At 42.1% G+C, this 24,162-nt stretch overlaps 2 protein-coding genes across 2 annotated transcripts; both read right to left on the minus strand.

Annotated features, from left to right (window-relative positions):
* Positions 1 to 3,195: 3,195 nt before the first annotated feature.
* Positions 3,196 to 12,244, minus strand: LOC147138341 (vitellogenin-2-like). The gene is made up of 34 exons (XM_086046280.1): positions 12,121 to 12,244; positions 11,956 to 11,976; positions 11,722 to 11,873; positions 11,390 to 11,641; positions 11,148 to 11,309; positions 10,919 to 11,067; positions 10,684 to 10,834; positions 10,459 to 10,616; positions 10,207 to 10,380; positions 9,998 to 10,151; positions 9,688 to 9,906; positions 9,375 to 9,592; positions 9,185 to 9,282; positions 8,991 to 9,115; positions 8,719 to 8,820; positions 8,487 to 8,606; positions 8,209 to 8,395; positions 8,037 to 8,130; positions 7,733 to 7,918; positions 7,505 to 7,652; positions 7,222 to 7,426; positions 6,665 to 7,146; positions 6,544 to 6,588; positions 6,405 to 6,473; positions 6,116 to 6,322; positions 5,904 to 6,046; positions 5,674 to 5,812; positions 5,475 to 5,604; positions 4,996 to 5,179; positions 4,817 to 4,911; positions 4,645 to 4,739; positions 4,406 to 4,571; positions 3,425 to 3,586; positions 3,196 to 3,342 (listed from the first exon to the last, which is right to left on the minus strand). Exons 1-34 carry the CDS (start codon positions 12,158 to 12,160, stop codon positions 3,230 to 3,232), a joined length of 5,145 nt encoding a protein of 1,714 aa, XP_085902406.1. The 5' UTR covers positions 12,161 to 12,244; the 3' UTR covers positions 3,196 to 3,229.
* Positions 12,245 to 15,734: 3,490 nt separating this feature from the next.
* On the minus strand, positions 15,735 to 23,715 carry clcc1 (chloride channel CLIC-like 1). Its single transcript, XM_086048371.1, has 10 exons — positions 23,370 to 23,715; positions 23,141 to 23,248; positions 22,217 to 22,327; positions 19,827 to 20,042; positions 19,348 to 19,488; positions 19,167 to 19,266; positions 18,333 to 18,430; positions 18,015 to 18,161; positions 17,345 to 17,893; positions 15,735 to 16,971 (listed from the first exon to the last, which is right to left on the minus strand). Exons 1-10 carry the CDS (start codon positions 23,496 to 23,498, stop codon positions 16,879 to 16,881), a joined length of 1,692 nt encoding a protein of 563 aa, XP_085904497.1. The 5' UTR covers positions 23,499 to 23,715; the 3' UTR covers positions 15,735 to 16,878.
* Between the last annotated feature and the right edge of the window lie 447 nt (positions 23,716 to 24,162).

Raw genomic sequence — 24,162 nt, forward strand, 5'->3', positions numbered from 1 at the left:
GAGCATATTCAAACATTTGGACTTATTGGATGGTAAGATGAGTGTGTTTGTTTCACAGAATAGAATTAAACATGGGGTTCATTTTCATTTGATTTAACTAGGTTTTATTAACAAATGTTATAACTTTAAAATTGTAAAATTGCAATTTTTTTTACAATTAATGAGTTTATTACTGTCTGTCACATCTGTGTCACACTTTTGCAATTTGGTTTCAAAGTTCACACCAACAGGGCACAATGACTATGGTTGTTTGCTCACTTTATTTGATGTGGTCAGTGTGACCATGGATGACATGACATTTTAACCATTGTCACTGTAGTCCATAAGATACCAGTATTATAATAAAATAAAATAAAATAAAATAAAATAAAATAAAATAAAAAACAAAAACACCAGAGTGACCAACAGAGTCACTCTGATTCTTTTTCCACATAAGGCTACGTTTGCCACTTGTTGCTCGGCAGCAGTCAGTCAGAGGGTATAGTCATTTGTGGTTCAATCAAATCTGCTCGACACCTTGGGGAAGTACACATGGAGAAAGCATCTAGAGATTAAGCAAGACTAGAAAGTTAGACAAACACACACAAAAAAGCAATATGTCTATGTAGAGTCTAGGTCATCCAGGTCATTGTAATCTGCAAAGGCTGAATCAAAGAAGCTCAACAAGTGGAGTCTAGTTGTCTTGGTTCAACCTTTGCATAAGACACCAAGGCAATTAAAGAAGCACTCCTACACAATATAAATCATGACACGAGTGTATTTGTGAAAACAAAAAATCATAATAATGGTAAACATTAAATAGTATTTCACAAGTGAAAGATATACCGCTATAGCCAGTGGTGGTTCGGCATAAATCACCCTTTGCACCCCTAATCGTGTGTCTGTATGACCGCTCTCACACATCTGAACCCACGGAACCCCTAACACAGAAGCTTAGACTTGCGCCGGCACAAAAATTAAGTTACGCCCGTTTATGCCTGACCAAAATAGGGCCCCTAGACTGTTCATTTTAATACCGGCAAAGATTTTTTTTTCATGTTGTGGTTACATTCTCTGCATGCTAATGAAAATCCAGATTACAGCAGTTAGCGATATATATGCGTGTGGTATTGTAGTAATGTTAGCATGAACATTTTCAGTGATTTAAGAAGATATATAATTGTGTTGTATGTGTATCTGAGTTTTTTTCAAAATCTGTGTTTGGCTTTTAAATGTGTGTCAAATAATGGGAAGTGATCAAGCTATCTGCGCCGACGACATAATTGATAGTTTTACCTCCATCTTATCGTAAAAGAAGCAATGTCGTCAGTAGACCAGGACACGGGTGAATCTTTGTAATCCAAATACAGAGAGAATTTTTAGTTCTGGGATTTCCCTCTTTAACTCATTTTATTTCTCCTTTTCATCTAATGTTTTACTCTCACAACGTTTGCTTAAAACGCCGTTAAATATAGATGACAATGTGCACTTTAGAACTCAACATTTATGGTATTATCTTCATGTCTTTTTATTGGGATTTTGCAATTTATGTACTCTACATACATTCAACACATTTAAGATATTAAGTTAACCGTAACAGTACTTAAAGAGAGGATGAACTGAACATAACAAAACAATAAAACAACTAACATAACATGCTGACTCAAACCCCACACCAGGGCCAGGTCTAGGCAGGGGCAATAGAGAGCCTGGCCCCCCTTCATGTTGTATTTGAAGGGTTTGCAATATTTTGTCAAACTGTTGGATGCTGTCCTATACATATCTTTTTATCTCTAAAGGAAGTGTGTTAGTTATACATGTTAGACGATGACAACTTTGCACTCTTCCACTATGTAAGAATCATTTTTTTTGTTTGGTTGTTTTTGCTATTATGAGCTTGTATGGCATAAACCACTGTTGTGCTTTGCTCAATGCTTTTAAGGCTTCAAATACCCCAAGAATAATGAGTAGAGCTTGTGACTTGATCACAGTCTCCATGACCTCTCACATAACGTTAAAGATAGCAGTCCAGAGAGAATAAATCCTTTGGCATGTTTCATTACTATGAAGATGCCTTGCAACCAAAATTTTGCATTTGCCCCAAATAGGTGATATATCCAGATAAATATGTAATCTGTCCTTCGTAAACTGGGTCGTGTGTATAATTAATATTTTTAAGTGAATAAGACAATGTCTTGGGAAAAAACTTTTGAAAAGTGCATACTATGCTTTATACTGAGACTTTGCACAGACGGTAATCTAAAGCGGGCATTCCAGCATGCATGTCGTTTTTTGCAAAGAGCCCAAAAAAAGAAAGAAAGAACAAGTGCAGGTTCTACAAGGCCTGTCCAGTAGTGCTGTTTATTTATGCCACTCCTCGGAAAATGCCGCCCTGGACAGATGCTCATATCGCCCATATGAAAATCTGCAACTGTCAACAGCTGAGCCTTTTGGCTCCATCTTCATCACGACAGACTGATAAAGAGTCTGGATCACTGACGACGCTGCACCGATCCACCTGTCGATCAGCCACTCCATTGTTCCCTCACTCATGAACAAGACCCAAAGATACTTGAACTCCACGATTTGGGACAGGACAGAACCTCTTCCCTGACTTATAGAGAGTAAGCCACCCTTTCCTCACTGAGCACCAGGCTCTCCGTTTTGGAGGTGCTGATTCTCATCTCAACTGTTTTAACTCGGTTGCGAACCACTCCAGGAAGAGTCGAAGACCGCGACTTGATGAAACCGACAGAACCACATGGTCTCAAAAGCAATGACACAACACCAAACCGCACCCCCTCAATGCCTATACTTTAAGGATGGATGGGGGCACTTTGGTGGGTTTACTGGGTTTAGCATTTCTGTGTCACAGTTACACGGTGATGAGGTTGTGGGTTCAAACTAATGTGGGGGAATCTGCACCTGGTCCCCGTGACTGTGGGGATTTTCTCCATGTGCTGCAGCATGTTAGATTCATTGACGATTTTAAATTGTGAGTGTGAATGGTTGTTTGCCCATTCAGTAGATTAAATTGACTTGCAACCTCACCTCTCGGTCAGCTAGGACAGACTCCAGCTCACTTGCGAGCCTGGATGACTGGATCGAACAACCTCATTGACCAAATGAATGACGTTTGTATTGTTTAGGAACACATACATTTCACACATCACACAGGTCTGCGGTTTGAGTTTACACTTTATTGTGCTTGGGAGTCGCGGTATTAATGACATAAACATCGTTGGATTGATTAAGCACACTGAGCAGTGCAACGGCAGGCTAAGTGGGCGTCGGTTGTTTCTCTCAGGTCCACACTCTTCTCAAAGATGCTTCTCATACCCTCGGAACGGTTCAGACGAGTATCTGCAACAGTATGCAGGCAGTCAGCAGCGAAGATGATGAAGAAGCGTAAAACAGCATCTTGTAAATATATTTGTGGACTCACCAGCAGGCAGGCAGTGGAAGCCAACTGAGACGGGGGTGGTTCTCAGCGCCATGCAGCCGGGCAGGCAGCGCAGCACAGGCTCGACAGAGAAGCACTTGGACTCTTGGCCGTGGACGATCATCTGCTTCTCCAGCTTCACAGACTCAAGCTTCATGTAACACTCTGGTAGAGGTTGGCACACAATTGTTAGTTGGCACATATAAATAAATAAATAAATGCCAGGTACAGATGTCACACGTAGCCTGTGGATTTTAGATTTAAAAAAAAAAATTCTTTACGGCAGAAAGTTCTCATCATATGTTTTCATCATTAAAATGTTTACATATCATCGCTGTCCTGTGAAAAACACTTATGTCCATTTCCTTTTCATTTTTCTTATTTTTATGTGAATGGTGTTTCAGCATTATAGACATCGCATTAACGTGGAAAAAAAAATGTGAACATACGTGTTTTCCACAGTACAGCGACGATATTCACAGTACTACCGTTTCTGATTATAATTTATTTTTTTACAGCCAACATGGACCTTTCACTTACTAAAATATAATCATTCCCAATGGTCAGTAAAGGGTATGACTTAATAATTATGTCATCTGGTTTAAAAATAAAGAAAGGAACAAGAAAGAAAAAGAAAACAACGAAAAAAAATCGGAAAAAAAACACTTTGTGTTGAGTCTAGAATGAAAACTTTTATACCCAGATTGTGTAAATCCAATCCAGTAAATGACAGGGATCTTAAAAATATAGTTCTCATGGGTTTCAACCGGCCAAAATAGGGCCAAATTATTGTTAGCCTATATTTAATAAACTGAAGTTGCCAATGACAAAGTCTGACAAGAATCCACACCTTTGGAAAGTTTCATTACATTTGAATTAACACAGCTAAAAGGCTTTGGGAAAAAGGAAGCAAGGTGGACACAAATGGTCAGCATAGAGTCCATTTGGTTAACGGACAAGTTGAGTACTGTACAATAGATTTACCTGTGGTGTCCCGGCAACTCTCAGCGGGCAGAACCCAGGAATGAGCATAGCTGACTGCGTTCTTAGCCAAACGTGTATTGGGTGTGCGGTACTCCTGTCTGATCTCTCCATCGGCCTTTCCGCAGAGTCCACAGGTCTGTCCTCTCATCCAGTCTACAACTTTGATCTGGACAAATGAACAGTGTGAGCAGGGCTAGTTTCCTGTACCTTGTCGCTGCTCTGGACCTTGAATTGACTACCCTCTGGACGTTGACGTCAAAGTACACTTCCTGAAGACCGAGTTTGATAGCGTGGAGAGCGATGCCCTCACCGCTCTGTCTGATCTGAATGTCGGCTGAAACAAACGCACCAACCCACTGTTTGTTAAGTGTTGACTTGCAAGGATGACTTGAAGAGGAAGAAAAAGCAAACCTGTTGGGTGATGATATGGCAGTCTATTGACAGGGATTTCTTCTTTATTAACCTTCACCATGGCAACGCGGTCCTTCTGATACATCTCCACTTCACTGATAAAAAAACAATTAAGACATGTGAATGATGCTCACTTTCTGGCTTTCCGTGTTTGTTTTTGGTTATGAACACTCCCTTACATATCTGCAATCTTCACAATGAGCATGTTGTGTTCGTTTTCTTGGTCTCTCTTCAGCAGAACAATGAATTTAGCCTCATTGGTACAATCCTGAGCCAAAACCTGGGGGCAAGAGTGAGGCATCTCTGCCTTGTACTCCTTGTTGTTGAATGTGACCACTGTGTCCTTGGTTACTCTGCACTCAGCTAGACAAAGTAAGAAAACACAATCGTTTAAATAACCAAAATAACCAGTTTTGAGCTGAGCTCGAACTTTAGGCTTAAGGGCCTAAACATTTTTTATGTCCAATAATGAAAATCATCAAGCGAGCACCAACTACAAAATATGTATGTGAGAGCACCTACACGTTTTTGCATTTAATTTAGATGTTCTTTTGGTATGCGTCTAACGTTTTCCATTCCATCTACGACATCCAGTTCAATTTAAATTGAAGTTATAAATTGTGAGCTAAGCCCTTTTACGGGAAAAGTATGGTTTTACCTGCATGAGCCTTGCTGACCATGTAGGTGATGGTGTCAACCCAGCTGTCCCGGAACGGCAGCAGCTCTGATGCAGTGTTTCCAATGGGCAAAGAAATGGGGATAGACATGCCTCGTTTGAAGACGATCCTCTGTAAACGATAAGTTGCAATATGGAATATGCGTGACACTGATCAAGAATGATCAAAAATACTGTTTACCTTTGGTGTTTTGAGGACAACGTCCAGGCTTTGTTCGGTAGCCACCGCTACTGTCAGTTTGATCTCATTTTGAGCATTCTTGACCTTTGCCATGTTAATTCCGGACCGTAGAGCGAGTCTTGAAATGTAATCAGACAACCTGGACAAGATTAAGAAATAAATTAAATAAATCAACGTCACCCTGTGATAAACTAAAATATTTGAAATGCGCACCAGCCTGTGACTCTTACTCATTTGCATAGTGTTTCATGGTCTTTGGAAGTTTGTTCCAGGTCAGCTTCCAACGGAATGCTGGCTGTTTGTCAACAATACCTGCTTCGGCCGACATCTCAGTCACATATTCTTTGCAGTCAATACCCCAAGCAATCTTGGCCTAAAAATGTCCCAGCATTTAGCCCTGGTGTAAAGTCATGCCAGAATATATCAGATGTTGTACTGTTACCATCAGCTTGCGGTTGCTCAGCCGCACACCGTCAGCGCAAATTCTCCAGTTGTTGGTCTCGGACAGATTGGCAAAAATGATCTGCAGTCGAGAAGTCTCTTTGTCAAAGTAAGCAGCAATCTGGTATCCTTGTTCCTTGTGGTCGTCTCTCACGGCACGGATGAGGATGGTCACAGTTGGGGTGACAGTACTTGCGAGGTACTTAGCCTAAAAAAAACAAAAAAACACAATTTGTTTTAAGAAAGCTTTTTCCCCAAATGGATCCATGTGACTGGTATTGATGTGCCACCTTCTGGTAGATCTCCTCCAAACTGCGGGCACTGCTCTTGCTGTTACGACGAGATGAAGACATGGCATGCTGCAAACAGGATAAATATTTCATTGACTGAAGGAAAGTCCTTCATACTTTTATGTGCAACAGGAAATACCTGGTGGATGTGGGTCTTGGTAAAATTCATGTCATACAGTTCTTGCTGCAATGGTAAAATATAACTGTTATTTTTCTTTGGAGACTTAATGTGGTGTTGCTTCCACTAGTTTCTGTCTCACCTTTGAATGAGAGCTGGGATGAGAGCTGCGGCTGCTTCGGCTGCTTCGGCTGCTGCTGCTTCGGCTGCTGCTGGAGACACTCTTGGAGGATTTGCTCGAACCAGAGCTGGATCTGCTGCTGGAGGATTTGCTCGAACTAATGCTGGATCTCCTGCTGGAGGATTTTCTAGAGGGCCTTTGTAACTTGGATGTCTTGGAATTTGGGTCCCGAATGTCGGACATCTTGCTCGTTTTGCGAGAGGAACTCGAAGAGCTCTTGGATGAGGTAGTACCGCTTGAGCTGCTGGAGCGAGAGCTGCGTGAGCTGGAGGAGGTGCTGTTCTTCAGACCAGGGACAAGGATCTTCTTCAGTTTCATCAGAACATTCTTGTCCTGAAGAATGCCATCGTCTTGGCTCAGGTCAATGACTTTGATGATCTTTTCTGCTGCTTTCTCTCCAACCTGAATCTCAATTTCAACCTTCTCGATGGCCGGTCCAGCAGCTAGAACCAGACAGACAGAAATTGACTTTTTAGTAACCAGCATTTTAGACCAGTGGCTTCATTCAGTGCACTTGCCTGGAGTAACCTCAATCGAAGCTGAATGTTTTCCGATGACGGCATACAGTGGAACGTCTCGGATGAAGGCTGCATTGCGAGATTTGATAACAGTGCATGCCTTGATTCCAAAGGTTTCAATTTCTCCACACAGCTTTTTCTCAAAGGCCTTGATGAGTTTGGTCATTTTGCTTGGTCGGTCAGTGACAAGCTCAGACGACACTGACTGAAAAGGAATAACCGAGAGAACAATATTGGCTTGCAGAAAGGTGGTTAAACACAGTGAACTGGGACTCTAACTCACCTTGGAATCAGTCATAGAGGATGCCATCCTGGAATATCTGGATGAGCTCTTCTTTGAGGACTGTGGCATATAGTCGGCTGGAATCATTGGCGTTATCTTAGCAGCGGCAAGATCTTCCACATTTCGTGCAACAGCAAAAGTCTCAACACTGTTGGGGCAGCAAAAGAGAACATCAGACATTACAAACATAACTAATGTTACTTGAATTTGCCGGAAAAATGTACATACACTGCAGATGCAATCTTATTGACACCCTGGACAGGAAGGAGGTCAAACTTGAAGTTGCCCTTGATCATGTCAAGTCTCGCTTCGATCTTTGCTGGGACAATAGTGTAAACTCTGGCTCTCGAGACCACGGCTGCCTGGGCCAACGCTGTATTCACACCCATGACTGCATAGGTATGCATGGAAACACTGCAAGACACAGATATGTAGAAATTAGCGGTAGTGGCGTAGTGTATGGGCTCGTTTCATGCATTTTAGCACACTTTTGTTGACCAATAACGGGGTTATTTCAAGTGTATCAGTTTACCTCGGAGTAAATGCAGCCCTCATTTGGATGTCAGATTTAAGCAGCTGAGAAGGATGGAATTCCTGAGCTAAAGGTGGCGACACAGTGGCTTGTACTGTGGAAAAGAGACAAGGTTTAATCAGTGTGTATCCATTTTTGGCATGAGTGATATTTAAGCGGAGGCCCAACTTACGTTCAATGGCCGCAGTCAACACAGAAGAAGTATAGAAACTCAGTTCCATAGGCAGACCGACAGCAGTGGGCAGAATGCGACGAACCTCAGCAACCAGCATTGGCTGAGCGTAATTCAATTTGACGCCAGCCAGCACCCGATCTAAAGCCTTCCTTCCGTAAGCCCGAACTTCTGGTCCATTGACAAGCTGATGACAATATATGAGGCATAGACTTTAGGCTTTGTGTTCTGACCATTACGAGGCCTTCACACAACATGAATTTTAAGAAGACACGTACCGCCATGAACTGTTCAACCAATGCTTTGTCAGCAATGCCAAAGGCAATCTCCTGTCCGAAAAGTTTCACATGTGCCGAGGCGAGGGGCTGGCTTGAAGGTTGGGCCCTCCATTCAGAGAGCTGGGGTTGGGATGCAGAGAGAAGCATAAACATAAGAATGTTATGATTTCTGTGAGGGTCATGTGCCATAGAAAGAAATACTATTAATATACAACAGTTCACATGAGCTTACAGCCTTGAGAACTTTTTTCATCTTGGTGAGCCTATCAGTGTTGTCAGGAAGATCTTGCACCTTCAGAAGGGCTTCCTGGATACCTTCAGTTCTCACGCCAACCTGATAAGGTAAATGTTATTACACTGATGAATATTTTTGATGAGAAAAAACACAACAACTGTGATTGGTTTTATTAGTGCTATGGTGTGTCATCATATGCCACATAATAAGCATCCATAATTGTGGAATAGCTGCCGACCTCTTATCATGAGCTTTAGCTCTCCTCGTACCTCAATGACATCAGCATACGCTCCTGCCAAATAGGTGCGAGCTTTGGCCACCATGGATCTTGGCAAAACAGTTGCAGCGTCATTCACATAGAAGGCACTGGCAGCAGCACCCACCATCCAGGGGCCTAAAGAAACAAGGTGGGAGTCATCAACTCAATGAATTTAAACAGTTTAATACCCTGCTAAGATCTTACTGTAATAGCCATCAACAAGGAACGTTCTGCTGAAGCGATAGCTCAGTCTATCAAGTTTGCGGCTGAGCATTTTCACAGCAACATTGCAGGCTGCGGCACTGCGAACAGAAGGAGATTTAAAACAAATTAAACCTTGACAGTGACGTCAAAGATCCGCAAAGGGCAATAGGAATGTTTTTAAAGTACTTACACAGGCGCAAAATCAGGAGTGGTGGACCTTGTCATTGCCTTCATGTAAGTGTAGACCAAGCTGGCAACCTGGAGATTTGGTTCTTTCCAGACTGCGTCAGCAAGGGTAGTCACCAGACCCATGGGCAGTTTGGTCTCAAACAGCACAATGGCAGCAACCATACGGAGCTCTGGGTGAAGAGCTCTATCCATAAACAGGTGAACAGCAACATCCTGGACCTAATTCACAAAAGCACAGCATAAGTACCGTTGCTCGTAACAAAATAGCTCCTGAATTTTTTGTTATTGAAAGGAATCAGAGCATAAATTTTCACCATTTTTGGCTCTCTCTTTGCAATGTTCCTCAGGGCCAGAACACCTTCGATGTGAACTCGCAATGGCAGATTAGCAGCAGCGGTGCCAAAGCTAGGTAAGACCTTCAAGATTGGCTTTAAGCTGCTAGGATGTCCTGCATTACCCAGAACTTTGAGAGCGACAGTTATATCCTTAATATCATTCTTGGCAAGAGCCTTGGCAACCCAGTCATGGATAGGCTGTGGAGGCAAATAAAAACATACAATATCGTTGATGTTACAACTACAACAGATACAGTTGTGGAACAGCAAAAGTACCAAATCATCATACCCTGATGAGGTCCACTGGGCAAGCTGGGTTCTCTGCACAGTATTTAGAAACCATACTGCCATAGCCTAGTGCAACAACCTCTTTCAAAACTGGAGTCTCCATAACCTTTTGGTTCTCAGCAAACTCCTGATTTGGGGCGAACACGTAAAAACACGTCACAAATCCTGATTTTCTTTTGTCGGAATTACTCAAAATTACTCAAGAAATATTGACTTGCCCGAAGGAGTCTGATGGCCTCCAAGTCAGCAGTCACCATGTGCACGGCGACCATCAAAGACCGAGTCGCTTCAGGAAAGGTCAGCTCACCAACAACAAATTTTTCTTTGATGAACCGGAGCGCAGCATGAGTGCCAATGGCAGGGACAGTATTCAAGATCCATTCTCTGGAAGAGAGGAATATCATCTACAAGTCATTATTTGGGTCAAGATTGGGCACATTTTTAAATCCAGTGTGCAACTACCTATGATCCATACGGGATTTGAACTGTGTCCAGAGCGCCTCAATACTCTCGTATTTGGCCGAACGCAACAGCTGGATGAGCTCAATAAACTTCAGTGGTGCGTCTTCATGCACTCTGGCCACGTTGTTGCTCACCAGATGGTTCAGAATCTCAACAATCTGTTAATGAAATAGTCAGGCGTCTGGCTGCAGGATGAAAATGAAAACATAATAATTACTGAAGTACCTGAGCCTCAGCATTGGTAATCCTTAGGAGCTGGATGGGGGTCTGAAGAAGCTCACTGCCAAATTCATACTGCAGGCTTCCGCGGTGGAGGTATTCGGCTCTGATGGGCTCCACTGGAGCTTTCTGGATCTCCAGGAATTTCAAGGATTGCCTGTGGACCGACACTCTCTTATTGAAAGAACCCTCCCTTTTGTTGGACGCTTTTTAAAATTTTTTTTTTATTTGGAGTACATACCGAGCCTCCATCTGGGCAGCACCGTTCAGGATGTTGATGGGAGAGAAGTGAATCAGCTCAATCGAGGACGCCTCCAGCATCAGAGCACCTGTGGCTGATGGTTTTATGACATAGTCGAATGCTGCTGTTCCCTTTAGGGCATTGCCTCGCTACATAAAAAAAAAATATATAGACATATTACCACTATTGAATATCACAGTGTGGGTGATAAGTGACAACTTGTTCTTACCGCATGACACTCAGCACATCTTTCCGTATAGGCCATGCCGATATCCTTGATAATTCTGTCCTGGCAGTGGTTCAGGTCCCTCGTCTTGGTCAAAAGGACGCGCTCAGCCTTGACATCCTCGGAGATCACATAATGGGTCTTGCACACACCTTGTACGCCAGCCTAGTCCAGCACAATCAAAGATCAAGTAAGAATTTGTAGAAATACATAATGAAACAAACAATGAAAGTTATTAGTTGTACCTCCTGAAGCTCATAGACGTTCGTCGTCTTCTTGATGTTCATTTGGAGGATGTTGAGGAGTCCCCTGACGATGTTTAGCACAGAGGCAGAGACGCCAGCTGGGGCAAACACTTTACCCACAACGCCATTAGCATACTCGAACTTGAACGGTGTCAAGAGTTGAGCTGACAGGGCAGATGTGAGCTTGGTGGCCGGAACGAATGCGTCTTTGGGCCAGATGCCGCTATACTCAAAGAGCTCTGGATCCAGGAGCTACAAGGGAAAGAGACAGAGTAGTCACATACCCCTGTTCCATATGAAAATGTGTTTGCTAACGTCAGAATGGCTGCTACCTTCAGCATGAAGGTGTCAGCACTCGATGCACTGATAAGAACTTTGCTCCTAATTTTGAACCCGGCCCGAGCCAGACCCTCCTCGGGAAGTCCCCCCATAAGAATTGCTTCATATTTGTAGGTGTATGTCTTTCCACCAGCAAAGTCTGGAGCTGCAACAAGAGACACAGTGACACTTTACAGTTAAGAGTATCAATCAAAAGCATTTTCTCATTTTAGTGAGGATTTACTTACTAAAATTGATCTGGTGGCCAGCTAAATGAATAGTGAAAATAGGAATAAAGAGTTATTTTACACTCAAAAGCAACCACAAATTGTGAAACTTTGTTCCAAATGCAACCAGAAATTGTAAAACAATGTTCCAATTATGTGAGCGGAAAAAACAGCAAAAGGACATACCCACAATGGCCACAACCAAGGCTAGCACGAGCACCCTCATGGCGATGGATGTGACTGACCCATGTCAGACGCTCCTTTATAACGGCGCTTCTCTGCTGTGTACCTACCCAAAAACAAGTATGATTAACCAGGTATCTATCTGTCAATGGTGTTATCTTGACCCGGACACAGTGATTAGACAAACAAGACAAATAAAACATGTCACAAATAAAACGAGTCAACCCAACCTGACTTTTGCCTTTGGGAGTTCTCATGAGTTTTATTTTTCTTTCAACTCAATTTATTTGTACATTTTAGGATCACTGGTCTGTTTTGATTTGATCTGTATTTATTACTACACAATGAAATACAACAACTGTCAATACATTATAACTGCAATGCTGAGATCATGATTGATGAGATATTACACTAAGTTAATAAAATGTTCATTTTTGTGGCTGGAGTTTATTGTGATGTAAAAGTGCACTGCATTACATTATCAGCCACGCCTGGAATTAAGTGGCAGTCCAGTTGTACAACACTACAAGTACAGTATATTTTTTATTATGGTTTTAGTACCTACAGTGCACTTCATTTATTTTCTGACCATAATCCATCCATAATTTTCTCACGGCACCTGTGACTACATTTTAGAAAATTATCTTTTTAAAAAGCTAACTACAATTGTAAATGCTTGTGAGGAATACGCAAACATCTGTGGCAGTCAAGTTTCACTATTGGTATAAAATGTCATTCCAACCTGACCTCAAATGTTGTCACAAACTCCACCATGACCTGTAAACTTTCCAGTGCCAATAATCCAAATTGACTTTACTGCTAAAATGATAACTTTACCTAATACCTCATTTCTATCAACATCAGAATATTTTCTCATGTTATGCCAGCAGGGGCATCTCACCAAAACCTGCGCCAACGCTCGGTATGTGTGTTGGGTTGCTGACTCTATGACACATATTATCACAAAAAATAGAGTGAATAATCTTCTACTCGAGATGGGCTTTCCTGCCAGTCAGAAGGGAGGGTCTGATAGGTTAACAACAGGGGACCCCAACATGCTTGGGCCCCCCAAAAAACTCTTCCCATTAAACCTTACGCCCCTCAGATGGACGTCCCTGTATGATAGGCTTGGCAAATGTAAGGCTTTGTGAAACTCACGAATATTAAACTGGTGATTTAATTTGTTACATTTTGAACATCCAAAGGGGAATAATTCAATCAACTTGAGCAACCATGGATAGTTACACAATATACATCCACAGATTTAATCGAAATGCCATGCATCTATCTAATTTTCATTCCTTTTCAACTGGGCACGTCCTTTTTACAGTCATGGCTGAGCTGGAGCCTATCCAAGTTCACTTTGATTGTTGGTGATGAGGACAAACTGAAAACAGAGGAGGCAACAAGCCGCTTGTGACAGCACTGTGAATCAGGGGCACAGCCCACCCAGATTGACAGACTGCCCACCTAGTGAGATTCATGAAAAAATTAGGGGTGTCAAATTAGTGCATTAATTGCAATCAATTAATTACAGTCATAGTTAAAGCACTTTTTTTTAATCGCATTAATCTCATTTTTAATCTCTAATTTTACTGTTTCCGGATAATGAGATCCATTTTGATGTTTGGTGCTGGTGCTTGAGTTCTTTGGGTGTAAAAAACAATGATCAGAGTCAGAACCTGAAGTGGACACTGATTGGCTGTCATTGTGTTTGGCATAACCTGATAGGATCCTATTGTAGGTGGGAGGGCAAGTTCAGGAGCAGAGAGAAGACATGAAAATGGAGGAGCATGTGAGAGTTGTTGGTCGGATGAATGCTAAATTTAAAAAAAAACGCCTTGATGGCACTATTGATAAAGGCACAGTGATTGCCTTGTTAGTAAGGAGGACTTTTCTTACCAAAGAAGCAGTTCAAGCCTACCACATAAATGCAAAGTAACCAGCCACGACTAAATCCACAGCTAATGATAGCAACTAAGATGCTAATATAGCAAGCCATTGCAAAGCTCTTCGCCAAACTAAACTCGAGAACAGCCTGCGTATGAGCAAGTCTGTGACCGACGGGCTGACGAATGTTCTGAATAGCGATGAACTGCAGTTCGATCAACATAGTTGAAGACAAGGAATTAATTGAGATGTTTCAAACAGCGTCCAATGACCGATCAACAACTGTGCAGGACTTAAGTGATGACTAAAATCAGCAAGATGTAAAGATCAAAAGAAAAGCAAGATTGAAGTTTTGGTGGGGGATTCTGACAAATTTGCTATAACCGCAGATCACTGGACCTCAACTTGAAACCACGGTTATTTGGGGGTGACTGGACACTTTGATGGTGAGTGGAGCTTCAACTCATTTTGCACTGATCGTCGTCAAAATAGAAACCAGGGACTTGGCTGATAAATGTGAAAAACAGTTCCTCAAGGTGGCAAAAGACTGGGTAATTGAAAACAAGATATAAAAAAATAAATACAGATACATGCATACAGACATTGGGGGTTTTGGGGCTTTTCTCAACAATCATTAAGTGAGATAAAAAAATAGATTCATTAGATCAATTAATTACAGATCATGATTAATCGCTATGCCCTGCGATTGGATGGCAACCAATTCAGGGTGTCCCCCGCCTACTGCCCGAAGACTGCTGGGATAGGCTCCAGCACTCCAGCACTCCCTGCGACCCTTGTGAGGATCAGCGGTATAGATAATGGATGGATGGATGGATTAATCGCTATTTTTTTAAATCTCTTGACAGCTCTAGAAAAAAATGTATACTTTAAAATTTGTTGTAAATTATTTTTTGGGGGGGGGAATTTGTGTTTTGTTGTGTTTTTTATTTTACTGAATATCAAAAATGGCATAATTGCAGTTGTCTAAGGAAGATCTGAACTTCAAACTGAATAATAAAGCAGTTTGGTATTTTACTTGAATATAAGATTTGTCGGGACAGGAGGATGGTGCTCAGTAAGAAACATTCAGGCCCACCCTGATTTTTCCAGGCCCCCTATTAGCCACGTTCTTGTTCCGCCCCTGCTGTGAATTCACCCCAAAGTAGGGAGAGGGAGACTGGGAGAGGGAGAGAGACAGAGACAGAGGGAGAGGGAGAGAGAGAGGGAGAAAGAGCGAGAGAGAGAGAGAAAGAGAGAGAGAGAGATTTAATTAGGTTTGGTTTGTAGTGTATATTTGTTCGAGTATTTGTCAGTGATGATAATAGTTTTCACTCACGTGGTGTAAACGTGACACACGAACACCACATTTTTAAAAAACAACAACAATGTATTAGATGTGCAAAGGCGCTGGGTCTGGTTCGTCTTGTCAAAGATTTTTCATATTAGTTAGGTTTTGGCGCCGTCTTGTGGCATTTTTATAAAGAGAGCACACAAATACGCAGAAACTGCGAAGGAGTGATATCTAGCCTGTAAATCCGGGTGTGTCCTGACAGGCGAGGTGAAATCGCGAATTAGTACGGGTCAGGGGCGTGCAGACCTTTGGAGGAGCTTGTACTCAAAACCGCTCCAATTTGAGTGGGCACATGCAACTTTTTTTTTTGTTGTGGAAACTACAAATATACACACATAAATAAAAATCCCATGTTATGCCTGGAGTTCCACAGATGTTCAAGTATCAACATAATTTAATGCCCAATGGTTAAAACAACAACAACAAAAAACCAAAACAATATTAGTCACAATTCATGCAGGGTAATATTGTCTTAGGAGGTGGAATGACTTGTAAGGTCCCCCACTGAAGGTCCAGGTAGCAAACGCACTGCCCATCACTGCTATGGACTGACGAGAAAACTTGAATTTATAGAAAATTTGGCGACCTATGATATCTGGCATAAAAACCCATTTGAGAAAAAGGACATGACAACGCCCCAAAACATATAGCATAACATATAGTCCACTTTTGAATGGCTAAAAAAAAATTTAAAAAAAATAAAGGTTTGGCAATTTGGAGTAACCAAGTCAAAAGTCCAGATTTTAATGCAATTGACAACAGACTCATCACCAGTTATCACAAAGGCATGAGTTTAGTCATTTCTGCCAAGGGTGGCAAAAGTACAATCAGAAGTCAGGAATGGGGGGGTGGGGGTGCTTTTTCATAGCAGTGTATGTTGCAGGGTGTTCACCCAGGTAGGTCTAAGCACCAATTCCAATTCTAATGCATCATTATAATTCAGTTTGTCCCTGTGTCCTCATTTTATGACAAGGTGCCTGCCATCTGTGAATTCAAGTTCCCGGTTCAACTAACTGTAGGTCTCGTGAAACACAGCCTGGTTGACAGAGGCGAACTTTACACTTTGAATTAACCTCAGCTGGGCATAAAGGGTTGCTTGACTTGCAGTTTTTTCCTCACAATTGTATGTGTAGACTCTGCATGTTCGAACCCAGATATTTATACAAGGAAAGGAAAATATGCCTTTTAACACTTGCAAAACACAATGATTGCAAAATAATTGGAGAAAAAAATATTCAAGTAAAAAAAATACAGAATTACTGAAACTTAATTTAAAAATGCTGTCAGTGACGTCCTATTTCGTCAACCACTTAAGGTGCTTAAAGTGCTTAAGTGTTGGCCAGCTGCTGTCAATGATCATATTCATACAGTTCACACTGTAGTGTTGACGTCTCTATTTAGAAACCTATGAGTCCAACTGTTAAGGCCTAGAGATGCTCAGCCGCCAACACTGCTGAGATGATATATTAGTGGCATCGTGACGTCCACCGGTAAAGCCACCAGCGCGGGGCGCTGTTTCATCACTGTAATGTTTCCAGAAAGGGGCTGCCGACCGTTTCCACGTTTGTCAGAGAGACAGAGGGCGTTGAGTTTCCAGCTGAGGCCTTCGGGTCCTGCAGGGGAAGATATTGCAATGTAAAATTACAGTGTTGGAAAATTTTAACTATCAGTTTCAATGCTTTGTCCCAAAATGGACAGGTCAACCACTCCAGAAGGAGTGAAAAGGAAACTTGTTCCAACTAGGTGAGGTCATGTGAGATTTGAACTCAGTGAACCTCTGAAGTCTGTTTTGCTTTGTCTGTGGGGATAGCAATGATGAAGACAGACACCCCTGCCCATAAAAAGGGAACTAGAATTTATGTTTACCCAATAAGGGCAATATTAGGATTTGTAACAAGACAATTTGCTTTCACAATAGAACTACAAAGAAGTCAAGCAGCATGAGTGAAAAGTAATTTCCGCAATGGGTTGTTAAGAGGCCCTTACCTGTACATCCTTTTTAGGTTGCAGCTCTGGGAGCTCGGATGGCGTTTTCTTTCTGGCGTTGCCGTCTTTCGGATGTTTCGACTGCGAGCAGTCAGTGGCGTTTTCTTTGGTGTCAAGCCGTGACATCAAAACGCTTCTTTCCTCTTCCTCCTCTTCCTCTGCATAGTTGTCAGAGTCCGAGTTCGCTTGAGGGTCAGTCTCATCCCCCTGCCCTGCCTCGACGCGCCTCCTACGCCGTTTCCCATCTAACTCGTGCTGCGTGTGGGAAGAAGCTGCGGTGCGTAAGGTCTCCACAAACACCCGAGCTGGCTCTTCTCTGGCTTTGTTGGGCCGTGAGCGGCAGAACTGATTCCCGTGCGATCGGACCTCCTCTGCGCTGCGCGGTGGAGGAAGCCGCTGCGTGTCCCCTCCTTCCATGCGGCCGCGGTCCTCAATTTCTTGGAGACGAGGCTGCGCCGGTGGTGGAAGAGTTGGATCCCTTCCATGGCGACGTAGAGGTGCAGTGATGCCGTACTGGAAAACGGCCTGCACACCTCCATACATGGATACCTGAAAAGAACAATACATTTGTCTTAAATGTGATTCTTCTTCACTCGATGAACCTCTCTGACTGCAACACGTGGAAGATGACACACAACTAAAACACGGTAACAATTCAAGTGTCTTTTACCACAATGGCAAGCACAATAGTGAGGAGAACGGGGATCTGGAGAGTGATTGGGAGATCTTTGAGGAGCGCTCTGAGAAACTCGCTGATCCCCAGGCCGACATGCTTCAGTGGTTCTGTGATGAGGGTGGTGATCGTAACGGAGATTGCCTTCACAGAGGGAAACATTGTATGAGGCACATTCACATAACGTACTGTAACTGGGACTTAGTTGTTAGTTATTTCTACATTAAGCTCTTGTTGTTGAAACTCCAACTTGCTCTTAGGGTGAAAGTTTGGTGACATTTTGGTTCGTATTGAGTGTGATTATGCGGCATGTACCTTGGTGGGAGGTACTAGCAGAATCGGGTTGACCATGAGGACTTCATAGTATCGCTTGCAAGGGTCGTCCTGCAGAGTCCACGTGCTTCTGAACCACTCTGCAGGGATGCAAATAAAGCTCTTTAGGTGCATTATCATCACCTCAGTTGTCAGTATACTGTTATTCTTTAGCGAGATTTTTTTTGCTGCAAGAGATGCTCCAACAAATTGTGTAGCTGTGGAATTCGAGCCACCATGGGTAAAATTGAGTGTTCAAGCTGGTCCAACAAGATTAGAAAGCAGAGGATCCAGGGTCAAACCTCAAGGCAAACATAATCTGTTCTGTGACGTTAGTTGACATCCCATTCGCACTTGAGTGATTTTTTTTTTTTTTTTTACATGACTGCCCTCTCCCCGTCCAGACTTCGGACACACTCAACATAGGTAACTCAGGAATTTGTGCGCAGTAACCAAAGTCTGAAGTTATGGATTGTGGAGTTTCAATGACACGTGAATTCCATTCGGAGCCATTAATCCAAAATATGTCACACTTTAAGTGTGAAATTAACTTGCATAGTGGATTCAGGAGTTACAATAATCATTGTATTAGGAGCATGATGAAGAGGAGTGCGTAGATACCAATTCTAACCAAACTAGGAAATGTACAGGCCAATTCATACATTTTCAGTTCTGGAAAAACTACTGAAACATTGAAAAGCCAGACATGAGCATTCAAAGGGTTATGAAAGGTCAAGTTAAACTAATTGGAAACGTAAACATTTTACGTTCACCTTGGAATTTCACCCAAAGTTGAATATCCTTAACTTTTTTTAAGCCTTTGTTGTTTCAACTTACCTTTCAAACTATCGCGCCAGTCAATCATCTTGACGCCCGTGCATTTGTCGTTGACACTGTCCATCTTCACAATGTTGTTTTGGTGCTCAGCAAAAGCAGTCTGCCAAAACAAAGTTTTCAAATCAGTGTCTAAAGACAAGGCTATTTTCAACACACGGACAGAAAGTACTATTTAACTCACCTGATACAAATACAACCAGTTCCAGACAATACTGACCAAGAAGCAGATGGTAAATAACCGTTTGAACTGCACTAGCCAGGAGATGCTAGACCACAGCTGAGTGCAGACGATGACCATGAAGACCAAAACACACACTGCCAACTAGCGGATGACAAGTGGAGAAGATATTAAAGAAGGAAAACACTTTCCAATGCTGACAGCGTAAGTGGACTGGATGGAAAACAGTTTGCATTTGTTACCCACAATGCCAAATGTTTGGTCTTACAAGGGCACATAATAGAAGAGCGACTGGTAAACAAAATCTAAAATCAATCATTTGTTTCTTCCACACAACAGACACTACCGGTATCTCATCACGATCAGCCATACTTGCTGCTTACGTTCCAGTTTATTCAACCTGAATACATTGACGTCATGAGACATGAGGGTGCGATAATGCTCGAGTGATTGCAATGTCTTCAGGACTTGCCCCTTCTTACCTTCAAAAGTGTGTCGAGCTCCACACCAAAGGTGTCTTCAAAGCGCCATCTCCAGGCCGCGTAGTCGTGCGGTCGAAGGTCCACCAGTATCTGACTGATGGCGTTGTCCAGAGCGCCTGTTCTACAGCCGTCTTCTCCATCCAGAAAGGTCTGAATCTCTGCCACTGATTGTCTGGACAGTCGGATGGTGGCATCATAATCAACAGAGTCTTCCGGCTGTATTGGGGGCGGTCAAACGAAAATGGGTCAAATGGTGCAATTGCACAGAGAGGGAAACTCACAACCGGATCAAATTTGGAGTGAACGTTAAGGTGAGATTTGCAAACGACAACAAGAAGTGAGGTTGGGGATTCGTCATGTCAAAAGCAACTCAAAATGCTCACACTGAAAACATTTCTTGAATATATAATTACATTTGTTCACGTATATAAATTTGCAGTCTTTCCAGTTCAGCGTAAAATCCTATAATACCTTATAATCAAATCCCATAACACCAATATATCTAGTTGGTTTGCTATATGTTTTTATTTTGTTTGATAGTCAGTTGAGTAACAACTGTATGTAACAACTGTAACAACACCGTATGTAGTTAAAGCATACCTGTCAATCCCAGGCTGTGCTGAATCTTACAAAAGTTGTAATTTGCCTGTACATTTCTGTATATAATCTTACACAGTATCTATCGCTCAGCGGAAGAGGTGGGGTAAACGAAACGGACATTTCTGTATAGAATTTTACAGTGTTTATCGCTCAACGAGTGGGGCTTTGCTCGTGAAAGTCGGCCGAAGTTTGCAGTCGGAAACGCTAACGGACGCTCCAGATTAGAGCCGAAACTGTCAAGACGAGATCGGTCTAACAAAAAAAACAAGGTTTTAATTTTTTGTTTTCCCCGTACAAAAATTGTTATACGGCATACACAATTTGAAATGATCAAAAAACGTATAAAATATGGGGAACACGTATAAGTTGACAGGTATGTCAAAGGATGATGCAGTCGCTGAGGCTCTTTCATCTGAGATGTTCCTTTGGCCATTTGTCTGTCACGATCAAACACATTACAGATACACTCACAAAAAAAGCACATACAGAGCAACAACTATGTACAAGGAGTGCTGCAAAGTGTGTGGTTTCACATTTGCTACACTGGAGTTCTTTCACTTTGGCGAATAACTGATCCAGAGCAAACTGTGTGCCGCGGCACACTGGTGTACCGCGAGATATTGTCAGGTGTGCCGTGGGAAATGATCTAATTTGTGTGCCTGTGCGGTCTAGCGCCTGGTAGCGTAATCATGTCTTTACTACATTGTAGTACTCTTCCATACCAGCAGGTAGCAGCAGCGGCAGCAGCTAGCCAATTGTCTATGTTTAGAGACAAGTGAATTAGTGACGCATGTTTATCCAAGCAGGCCCATGTCAAACACTGAGTAAGTATCAATATGAAACTTTATAAAATACTTTTTTCTTTGTGTTTATTTAATTTCTATTCAAGATGTTAGAATATACCGTCATTCTTCAATGTTAAGAAATGCTTATATAAACAATATAACACTTATCTTGTTAAAATAAGCTTTTTTTTTTTCACAATTTCAGCTGCTGATGTGCTGCTGACTTTTTCAATGAAATAAATGTGCCTTGACTTAAAAACGTTTGAAAAACACTGATATAGAGCATTTTAGTTGACTGTCCATTGAAACCACTTGATATGGACGTATCCAGCACATTGGTCTAGTGCGCAGGTGTCAAGTTCCGGTCCTCGAGGGCCGCCATCCTGCATGTTTTATGTTTCCCTCCTCCAACACACCTGATTCAACTGATCAGCAATCTCTGCTGGAGCCTGATAACGATCCTGATAATTTAAAGCATGCGATATAGGGGCCCTCGAGGACCAGAGTTTGACTCACACTTCTTATCTGAACAACATCAACCGAAAATGTCTTCAAATAGTATCTCCTCACGTAACATCTCGTCTTTTCCGAAAATGGAAACACAAATCTTAAAAATACTTTTTACAGCAAAATATTGGCGAAGCTATGAATAATTTGGGGCTCAGCTGTATTTAATGAAAATACATATTGCTGAGGCGGCACGGCGGCCGACTGGTTAGCACGTCCGCCTCACAGTTCAGAGGCGTGGGTTCGATCCCGGCTCCGGCCTCCCTGTGTGGAGTTTGCATCCATCGTTTTAAAGGCAACCATAAAAAAAATATGTTTGTTGAGTCATTAACAGTGCATCGTCAATGAGAGCAAGCCATTTTCAACACACTCAATATAACAACTACAATAACATACCCTTGTGGCGACTGACCAATAGTACCGAATTAAAAATACGAAATCGACTAAATTAGGCAATAGGTTTTGGTCTTGTGCCAGCAATATGCAACGGTAACGTACCACTTCAATTCTTTGTATGTCCTTCAGGAGTCTGGTCAGGAACCTTTTAAAAACAGGATTGCATGTGACCTGATGTGAGATTTGCTTCATACTCTTCTTTTGGGCTTCATCCTGAAGAAAAGTAAAGTGCAACGCAATGTTTGAGACGCACATCATGCAGTACATTCTGTCAATATTTTCATTAAAATATCTTGTCAGTCAAAGCCGTGCAGGATTAATTTCACACTTGATGGATGGCCAGGCACCCCAGGGCTCTACATACAGGAAGCTCCATAAATATTTGGACATAAACACAATTTTCCAGCTCTGTACAACACCACAATGGATTTGAAATTAAACAATCAAGAAGTGCTTTAGGTGCAGACTCTGAAATTTAGTTTGAGGTTATTTACACCTAATTCCGGTGAACGATGTAGGAATAACATATTTTTTATGTGCCTCCACCTTTTTAAAGCGGATGTCCACCCAAACATTTTTTTCAAGAATATATGTTCTGTGCAGGCCCACAAGTTGCAACAAGGCATTCTGATTAATATTATATTTGTGGAATATGAGTTGAAGAGCAAAATCCACTAGTTTTTAGCCATCTCAGGGGGCGGCCATTTTGTCACTTCTGTCGACTGAAAATGACATCATGTTGTATACCTTTCGGTCACAGACGGAATGACATGTGCCCCATATTGTTTTTATTTCACCGATCACCACGGTGTGTGCGTGCGTGTGTTTATTTAATATTTTTCTTTATTTGGCGGTGTGTCTGCTTGTATGGCGCCTGCTGTGACGTAAAATTATGTTCTCGACGCCGATTGGTTGTCGCCAATGAGGAACGAACTTGAGACCAGTGGTTGGCCGCAAACATAGACCGGAAGTTAATGACGGATAGACGATGCCCAACTTCGCTGATAATTGCGTTAAACCACTCACCTGAGTTTGTAAATCAGACAGCTTTCGATTGCAGACCATCAGCTCATCTTGGCCAGAGTCGTCGCGCCCTCTTCGTGAAGTTGGGATATTTAAATCCGTTGTTGGCTTCTACAAGGAACGTGGTTAAACAAATTGATAAACAACCACGGTATCTTGTTTCATTTGCATTTTTTTCGCTCAAAAAGTTCTCTTATATTTAGTCAGGTGGGTATATTAAAAGCCTCTCAACCTCAATGGGCTTCCTCATGGTTTTAGTGCTAGCGTCGTAGTTGAGCAAGTCATACGGGTCAATCCATTCCTCGTCCAGCTGCTGACCAGAGGTCAGCGTCAGGTAACCGAACAGGATGACGAGAAGCATCGTGATGACGCTTGCACCTCACGGGAACCTCCAAATCCAAATTCGGCAAGGTGCGACAATTGTTTAGCTGAATGTACCAACAAGTGTTAGCATCCGAGGTACAGGGGAATTCTGAAGTAGACAATTGTCGCGTCTTTATTGCGTCACCATAGACACCGCACCAGTGCCCGAATCATACGTCAGGGCGAGCGCCATTTTATGTGCTGAACTGCATTCCAGGAAACTGGGAAATCGGATTTAGCCCACTTGAATTGCACCAGTTGTGACTTCAAAGCGTTCCAGGCGAATGTAAAGAACATGGGTGATTGATTTAAAAAAACAAAACAAAAAATCTGGTTCATCACAACATTCTGACTTCCAGCAAACCTTCCTTCACAATTTCCTTTATTATAGATAATTAAGACTTCTCTGTAAAAATTGAGTAAACTAAATAACATCTTGTCTTCTAATCATTTCATTTGACCAAATAACTTCCTGCAATTAAGTAGAATTACGTTGTGTTACGTGAAGTTATATGAACAACTAAATTAATGTAATCAATAATCAAAAGATATAATCTTGTAAATTATGTTTTGCCATTCACCGTCTGTGTGTAGTTGGTGGGTTTGAAAGATGTATTTAAGACATTTTAACGCCTTGTTTTCATTTTCATGGATTCAATGCC

This window comes from Filicampus tigris, chromosome 12, assembly GCF_054856515.1.
Source record: "Filicampus tigris isolate MCC_2025a chromosome 12, RoL_Ftig_1.0, whole genome shotgun sequence".
Lineage (NCBI taxonomy): Eukaryota > Metazoa > Chordata > Actinopteri > Syngnathiformes > Syngnathidae > Filicampus > Filicampus tigris.

Excerpts from the sequence above, each read along its gene's own strand:
- LOC147138341 (XM_086046280.1), bottom strand. The coding sequence starts at position 12,160 with ATGAGGGTGCTCGTGCTAGCCTTGGTTGTGGCCATTGTGG. Across the intron at positions 8,821-8,990 it reads CGTATGCTGATGTCATTGAG|GTTGGCGTGAGAACTGAAGG; the intron begins GTACGAGGAGAG and ends TTACCTTATCAG. Across the intron at positions 8,607-8,718 it reads TGAAAAAAGTTCTCAAGGCT|CTCTCTGAATGGAGGGCCCA; the intron begins GTAAGCTCATGT and ends TCCCAACCCCAG.
- clcc1 (XM_086048371.1), bottom strand. The coding sequence starts at position 23,498 with ATGCTTCTCGTCATCCTGTTCGGTTACCTGACGCTGACCTCTGGTCAG. Across the intron at positions 23,249-23,369 it reads CCATGAGGAAGCCCATTGAG|AAGCCAACAACGGATTTAAA; the intron begins GTTGAGAGGCTT and ends CGTTCCTTGTAG. Across the intron at positions 17,894-18,014 it reads CTATTGTGCTTGCCATTGTG|GTATCCATGTATGGAGGTGT; the intron begins GTAAAAGACACT and ends TGTTCTTTTCAG.